The sequence below is a fragment of the Triticum aestivum genome, chromosome 1A (assembly GCF_018294505.1).
Source record: "Triticum aestivum cultivar Chinese Spring chromosome 1A, IWGSC CS RefSeq v2.1, whole genome shotgun sequence".
In the NCBI taxonomy this organism is placed as follows: domain Eukaryota; kingdom Viridiplantae; phylum Streptophyta; class Magnoliopsida; order Poales; family Poaceae; genus Triticum; species Triticum aestivum.
This window is the reverse complement of record NC_057794.1, coordinates 373,946,449-373,954,769: the sequence shown is the minus strand read 5'-3', so window position 1 is coordinate 373,954,769 and position 8,321 is coordinate 373,946,449. Positions and strand designations below refer to the sequence as shown.

The 8,321-nt window shown below is 46.5% G+C and overlaps 1 protein-coding gene across 2 annotated transcripts; it reads left to right on the top strand.

The window, feature by feature from the left end:
- The first annotated feature begins 566 nt into the window (after positions 1–566).
- LOC123051728 (uncharacterized) lies at positions 567–5,431 on the top strand. Of its 2 annotated transcripts, XR_006424250.1 has the most exons (6): positions 567–986; positions 2,952–3,037; positions 3,152–3,457; positions 3,588–3,671; positions 4,639–5,208; positions 5,311–5,431. XR_006424250.1 is itself a non-coding variant. In XM_044474696.1 (5 exons), exons 1-5 carry the CDS (start codon positions 582–584, stop codon positions 5,069–5,071), a joined length of 1,314 nt encoding a protein of 437 aa, XP_044330631.1. In that variant the 5' UTR covers positions 567–581; the 3' UTR covers positions 5,072–5,431. The 2 variants fall into 2 exon arrangements, 1 of the variants encoding a protein (XP_044330631.1); XM_044474696.1 differs by having other exon boundaries at positions 4,639–5,431.
- Positions 5,432–8,321: the final 2,890 nt, after the last annotated feature.

The following is an 8,321-nucleotide window of genomic DNA, read 5'->3' as shown; positions in this document are numbered from 1 at the left end:
GTGGTAAGCTAATAAGTGATTAAGAAATAAAATTCTAAAATACTCCATATATTTAGGTAGGTAAATTAGGAGTAGAATTTGATAAACATAATTAAATTATTAATATAAAAAGGTAAAATATGAGCTAACATACTACTCCCTCCGTTCCAAAATAGATGACTCAACTTTGTACTAAGTAGAATATATATACCCGTCGTAACACACGAGCAATTATCTAGTACCGTTGAAAAGTTCTACAGTGCATTTGTAGAAAAACTATATATTGTTTTTTTTTGAAATTTATAGAAAAACTAAATGAAACTGTCATCCTCGAAAGAAAACTAACCACGCTCCCTGACAGATGTGCTCCGCTCACAGACACTAATGGCAAAACATGACTTGCAGAGTTCCATACCCAGGGCCACGGTAAAGGAAGGAGAAGACGGAAACTCCAGCTGTTTAGCTGACCGCTATCACTAGCGTGGGCCCCACGATCGCTAAGCACGAAACCCAAACCTCACTGGCGAGCCGGACCCACATACGCTCTCAGTGGGGCCTCCTTTTCCCCTCCCGCAAGAACAACTCCAACCATAAAACCCGAGATGCTTTCCATTTTCCCCAAACTCTCCAAGCAAATCCCATTTCCGCCGGTCCTCCCTTCGCCAAGCCGTCGGCGACTGCTGCAGCACAGCCTCCTCCCCCTCCTCATGGCCGACCCCTCCCCCTCCTCCCCCACGGCGGCCTCCGCCGGCGACGCCCTCCTCGCGCCGGACGCGACCCTCCCCGCCGCCGCCGCCCCCGACCTGGACAAGGAGTTCGGGTTCCAGCGGGCGGAGCTCGGTAAGGAGAAGCTCGCCGGGACGGTCGGCTTCCACGAGCGCCACGTGTTCCTCTGCTACAAGGGCCCTGAGGAGTGGCCGTCCCACGTCGAGGCCTCCGAGTCCGACCACCTCCCCCGGCACCTCGCCGCCGCCATCAAGGCCCGCAAGCCCAATCTGAAGAAGAGCGTGAGCATTTCTTCTCCCTCTCCCTCTCGGTTTGCTCGTAATTGGCTGATTTTGAGTTGTGACGTGGTATTGGTATGCTTCTGCTCTGGTAGTGTTATTTTATTTTGGTTGTTGGGAGTGGGAACTGCTTGCTGGTCGCTCCGAGCGTCGGATTTAGCTGCTACTAGTACTAGTATTAGGCTAGCACTGCGTATGGTGGTGCTGGGTTCCTGAAGCTGCAGGAGATCGCGACCCTTAAAGCTAATCAGTCGATCCGATTGCGATTAGTGTATTTAGTTTCCGAGTGCTCTTGTTTCAGTTTATTGTTTCTGAATTAGCCAGTAGAACTCGCTTAATTATGGTGATTAGTTGTGTTGGTATGCTTACTATTTCGTGTCAGTTATGTTTGTAGATTGGGGTCTCTGTACTTATCATCTTGTTGCTGTTTCAATTTCAACTACTGTGCTCTTCGGGTTTGAACTTATCTCGGAATCCACACACTCTAGCGTGTACACATGGGCCATGCGAGTCGAATTTCGGTGGTGATTCGGTGTTTTTGTTGACGTGTTTGGTATGCTTTGGGTGATTGGATCACTCTATCCAATTATTTGACTCGCAACGTCATTTTGTTGGATTCTCACTGCATATAATGGATTTTGTTCACGAATTCGTGTATCTGGTTCCATTTCCAGTGTTAATAAAATCGGCGGGTTCTCAATTTACTTATTGCGCTATGTGGATTTTGTTCACGAATTTGTGTATCCAATTGTATGGTTCCTTGACTCATTGTAGCAGTTTCATATGGTTTTCTGGCCCATTTGGCTCTGATTATATGGCTTGTTTTAAATCCACACGCTGTACTTTTTTGGTGGCTTGGCTGATGTCTGTATATCCTGTTATCCTATCTTTGTAGGCATATAAAAATAGGGAATTATTTTGGTTCAAATTTAGGCTCAGTTTGTTCCTGTTTAGATGTTATTTCATTATTTGATTGCATCCTTTGCTATGTTACTTGCTTGCCATCAGTATTGGCTAGAGTTCATCATCATGCACTTTTGTAATCATATATGTATGTGCAGAGGACAAAGAGCTTGCTCTTTTTTTTGTCTTTATATTATCCACATAGCGCAATACATGGAGCTGAAGTTATGAAACATTGATCACATGATCTGTAAAGTACTACCTCTTGTCCCATAATATAAGACGTTTTTGCACTTCAATTTGAAACTACAAAAACGTCTTATATTGTGGGACAGAGGGAGTATATGTTATGGAACATTGATCATGTGATATATGGAGTTGATATTACTAGAATCAGAAAAGTACTGCCCGATTCCTTTTCTTTTTGTATAGGTGTACGTGCATGATTTGTATGGTGCATTTGAATGCAGAAGTTCCGCTTCTTTATTCCTTTATGTGGTCTTTGCTCCTTGGTATTGGATGGTAGGACAACACTAAAAAATTGCAGTTACACCATATAAAGATATTGGTACATAGTTACAAAGTTAATGAAAAGCATGTCAAACTAACTAGTAAGTGTATGTTCTTCTGATAGTATGTCACTGTTTCGTAACTGTACAACTTCTGGGAATCTGGAGTGTTATTGTTCAATATTATTAATCTTTCTAAGCTAGTAGCCTTATGTTCTTCTTCATATACACTTCGCCAGTTTACCCCCTTATGTACTTTTCTTCTTATATTCACTTTTAAGTTCAGTATGTATACTTTGGCTGGTGTTCTTCTTATTATTTTATTTTTGAAAGTTGTCTGATTATTTTTGTTAAGGCATGTCAGTTTCCCTTCCTTTTTAATTAGTTCTGAGATGTGCATGTGTCTGATCCTAATGTGATCCAATGGTTCAGCAATGTGACTTGTGCTTACGGAAGCACACGACACCTTATAATAATAATAATTAGATTACTTGACAAGACTTTCCCATGTGTTTGTTTTTTATTGCTAATGAATGGTCTATTTTACTTTTCTCAGACCAAACTGACAATTTGTGAAGGAGGAGATGGCACTGAGTCATCTCTTGGAGACGTGTTGATCTTTCCTGATATGATCCGATACAGGTACCTGCAAGGCTGGAAAGAAATAAACATGTAGCCTTTCCCTTTCTACTGTTAGGTAATGGAATACATGAGTCAACTGATTGTTTTCTTCAATATGTGTTGTGTTGTTTGCAGAGAGCTGATCCACCTTGATGTCGACAACTTTGTGGAAGAAGTACTCGTGAAAGATACTGAATGGCTTCCTGGATCTCCTGAGGCTATAAAAGGTTCCTTTGTTTTTGTCTGCTGCCATGGAAGCAGGGATAAAAGGTGTGGTGTTTGCGGTCCTGCTCTGATTACAAGGTTCAAGGAAGAGATTGAAGGACAAGGTCTTGATGGTCAGGTGGCTGTTAGTGCATGCTCACACGTTGGAGGTCACAAGTATGCAGGAAATGTCATCATATTCAGTCCAGATGCCAAGGGAGAAGTGACTGGTCATTGGTAAGAACCCGAAGCTATCATAAAATCTACATTGTTGTGCACCAATAATCTCAATACCTTCCTGTAGCGTACTCTGTTTTGATTATCCTCATCATAATCCAGTTATTGATTACTGTCTTTCTAATTCTAGGTATGGTTATGTTGCTCCTGATGATGTGCCTGTGTTACTGCGTCAACATATCGGACAAGGAGAGATTGTGGGCCATCTATGGAGGTATACTTCCCCTTCTAATTATTACATGGGCTAATTGTGACCGAAGATGATATTTGTAGTATTTAACCCATCATTTTTTATTGTATCTATGTTGTATAGCGTCGTTGGGTACTATCAACATCTTCAGTTCTGCGTCCTTCTCTGTTGCTGTTGTATCTGGACCCTGACAATGACATGCTTATACATTATAGATTCTGCGCCTGATTTATAATCTGATAGTATTATAAAAACCGCATTGTGTGTGTTCTAGTACGAAAAAATTTGTGTGCTTCCATCTAGCTGTGCTTGGGTGAATCGATCTAGTGTGATCAAAAACCGACAAGTAGTATATGCTTAGGTATTCTCGCAAAGAAAAGGTGTATGCTTACGTATAAAAAAATTGGTGCTGAATCAAGGTGTGGCGGCTGCCACACCTTGCCCATTGGGCTCCTCCGCCAGTGTCTACAGCACTGGTTAATCTGTTTCCAAATGACTGGTTACTTCAAGTAACATAATCTTGAGTTATGGGAAGATACAGCGATGAAAACGTGTCACTGATGTTTCTTTTTCTTGAGCATTATTATGGTAAAGTAAGCCAAGTTAAAGACTACTGACTGCAAGCATCTAGGCAGCATGTTGTAGGTAGTTTTTACTCCCTGTGTAGTTTTCATGAATTATGTTGAAGCACGCATTTCCATGAACTATTCTGCTCGTGTGATGCCACACAAGGATACTGTGTTGTATTTTTGATGCCCTCGATTATTTATTTTGAGTGACTTCAGAAATTTGAAAATGTCGTTTCTGTCATCAATCTCATTGCAATCGAACAAATAACAAAGATTGTGATCTTGTTTCGCAAATGTTGTATAAAGCCCTGATATGTCTTGTTCATGTTTAATTGATCTTTTGCCCAATATTTGCTCCATAGAGCGATACCCCTCTTTGAAGTTTGAAGTGTGGTTCTTACACGTGCTATCCTACCTTGCAGGGGCCAGTTGGGTTTGTCTGAAGAGCAGCAGAAGAAAGCTCTGGAGCTTAGGCACGCGACGAATGGCCTGACTGAGGAAGAATCAAGCGCCAAAGAATCCCCTGAAGCAAATGGAACCAACGGTGCTGCTTGCAACCCTGCACCTGCAGGTGGATGCTGCCAGGGCAATGGAGGAGGGTTAACCTGCTGCCAAAGTGATGTGCCAGAAGCAAAACAGGATAAGAACATTCCAGCTGAGCAGAACCACAAGAGCTCTACGACAGAGAGTGACAAAGAAAACGGTGCTGCCAGCAAGAAGGGGCGCATGAAGATTTGCCGGACGCCCACCTGGTTCGAGACCTGGGACAGGTCCGACACCTACACCACTCTTGCTGTTGTTGCTTCTGCTGCAACCGTGTTCGCAGCGTTCAGGTGCTACAAGGCCATGAACTGAACCCTGCGAAGCAATCCTCACAACAAGGCCAGGTTCTGTGCACCAAGGACAGTCTACCGCAGTAAAACAATCTGATTTGAGAATAATATACTGCTTGTGCATATCAAGACAATATGCGTTAGGGCTTTAGAAAGTACTCCCTCCGTTTGGAATTACTTGTCGTAGAAATCGATGTATCTAGATGTAATTTAGTTCTAGATACATCCATTTCTGAGACAAGTAATTCCGAACGGAGGGAGTAGCTGATCTGGAGATGGCGATGAAAATCTGTTATGCGTAATGTCCTCATGTACTAAAACTCGTAAGTTTGAAGTTCCCCGCGCCTTGGCTGTATGGCTGTGGCCGTGGTGTTCAGCGTGATGATGATGTTATGCTCGTTTGGCTGGAGCTCTCGGGCATGTGGATTTTGAAGTATTGCGTTAGAAAAACTGTGCATTGCTGGCATTTGCTTCTTTGAAGCACAAATTATGTCGGCATGAGAAAATTATTTTGTGTTCGGTGCTTGTAGTGGGAGTAGTACTTACTTTTTCTGAAGCAGTATCTGCAACCTTTAGAATTTGGCATTTCGAAATTGCACCATAAACTGGCCTGTCTTCAAATGCTATTCGAGGCACACATTTCTGAGTTCCTCATACGATCGCTACGGAAAAACAATCGCTGAGAACGTAAACGGATGGATGTTGAAAACACTGCCTGATTTGTCAAGGTTTCAGCAACCGTAGTTCACTTGGAATAATTTTCTCATGACGATGCTACGGCGGGCTTACGCCAGCCTGAACTATTTTCATTATAGATAAGACTGAGATACAACACGACAGTTACAACAGATATCACCCGACACATAGGAGAAGGAACCAGGAACAACAGAATACAAGATGGAACAAGGAACAACAGAAAAAGAACCAGAAGCGAGCTATGACAAGCAGCCAACACCAAGAACTTAGCATCCATCACCATCAGTGGACCGAGAAGAGCGGGAACTAGCTTTGTTGGATCCGTTGAAAGGACATCCGCCACCGAGAAGACGTAGAGAAGAAGTTGCCTGCTACATGCGATCTCTGCACCTTGAAGAGCTAGGAGATCGTAGCCACCATCGAAGAGCATCCTGCTGCCTAGGAACGTCGCGGCAGAGAAAGCCACAGACCGTGCCAAAGGGCAATTTTCCGCCGAGATAGCCCTACACCTCCTCTGAGCGACACCACGGCCACCATCACAAATAGAGAGAACCATAGCACTCCGCGGGCCACCAAACCTCAAAAGCCATCGAAGGGTGCCGAAAACCGAGACCTTACCGCCGCCACGAGCCCCAAAAAGAGAGGTCAACCATCAGCATAGGATGACCAAGGTACTGGTCGCCATCACAGAGCATCTCACCGCCACCGCCCTACAAACCAGCAACCTGAACCAACACTCCAGCCCAGACATCAGACAACCAACCGCGGATCCCTGGTTCCTGAAACGACGCCCCCAAGAGGGAAACAACATTGAAGATGTCGTCGTCGTTCGATCCAGAGAAGGATCTGAGACTTTCGCCCGAAACACAGAGAAATAGCCGGCAACGGTAGCTCCCCAATGATGCCTTCACGAAGGGACACGGCGCCAGGAGACGTCGTCATCATCGTTGCCGACGAGGTCGGCAATAGGCTTTCTCCCGAAGCATCCCAGCCCGGCCGACTCCGCAAACGCCGGCCACCGAGTCCGGCAGCGCTAGACCTTCCCCTCTCCTGCCAGTCCACGGCAAGCGTCCCCGCTTGGTCCAGCAAGAGTCATCCGCAAACACAGCCGCTCACCTCGAGCACCTGCACAGACAGAGTTGGTTCTGTCTCGGCTGCCACCTGCGCCCAACCCCTCACCGCCGGCCACAACACCACACCACCACACGCCTACCCCGCCGACAGCAGCCACCACCGACCCCCCAGCCGCAACCATGGAGAGCACCAGCCGTGCGAGCCACCGCCCCAGAGGGGTCCAGATCTAGGCGAAGAGAGGCACCCAGACCAGGCATGGCAGTCACCAGGCACCGCCATGTCCTGCTCACCACGCTGCATTGACCACCACACCCGCCTACGCCACCAGCCCCCAGTCGCGGCCGCGGGGACCGTCGGCCAAGGGAACGGGCCGCCGTCCGAAGGGAGCGGGATCTGGAGCTCCCCTGGGCAGAGCGGCGTCGGATCCTTGGAGACCCAGCTGCCCACGCCTCCGCGCGGCTCGCGCCGGCGCACTGCGCCACCAATGCCGGTGCGCGCCCCCGACCGCCCACGAGTCCCCGTCGCCGGCCAGCGTCCCGCGCCGCCACGCCTGGAGAAGAGGAGGGAGAGCCGTCCCCGCCGGCGCCGGCGCCTAGGGCTTTGCCCAGGGACGCCCTCCGGCGGCGGCAGGAGGAGGAGGGGGGAGGCGAGGGTGGCTGTCGGCGGCGGCTGGGGTTTCTCCCGAGCCGCCCGCGAGAGCGACATGGGAGGCCTTGTACATTCTTCTTACATAGCACAACAAAGTTCACTTAAATCTCCTGCATGGCTAATGGGCTTTCTTGAACTCTAATATTCATACTTTTGTCCTCTTCACGGTCTACTATTTTGCCTCACTATCAGTAAAATTTTGCCTCACTGTCAGTAAAATCGCCAATTAAGAATAACGAAGAGAACAAAAAGAGACAGTGATCCAAGGATAAGCGTCTTGCCAGTCCCTCCTTAGCTTGTTTTTTTTTTTTTTGAATCAAAGGGGTTTCCCCCCGCCCAAACATTTTATTAAAGCGGAGACAAACTGCCAGACTACAACGTTTGAAATGCTCTCAGTCACACCCAGAAGTAGCTGCAATGGACTTATTACAATGTTTTAACGAAAACTAGCAAGCAGTCTGATAGGTACTCAACAGGAAGGAAGCCATAGATATACATCAGAAGCACACAATGCTAACCACCAGAAGAGTGGCATATCATAGAGCCGACCCACGCTACTTTCAGGAGCTCCCCCTCGATTATGATAGGTGCAGACATTCGAGAAGCAGTGAAGCTTGAGCACCGTTGCAAAGCACCCTCCATTGACGCACAAAACATCCTATCATGTCTAGGACACACTTCAGACTTCGCAAGGAGTTTTTTTTTTGAAAAGGAGGATAACCCCCGGCCTCTGCATTAGAGTGATGCATGCAACCATATTATTAAATAAAGATTTCGCCAAGAGTGGCCCTGAAAACAAATTCATTTCATAGCAACCATAAGCTCCACAAGGCGATGTAATCAAGTTGATAACA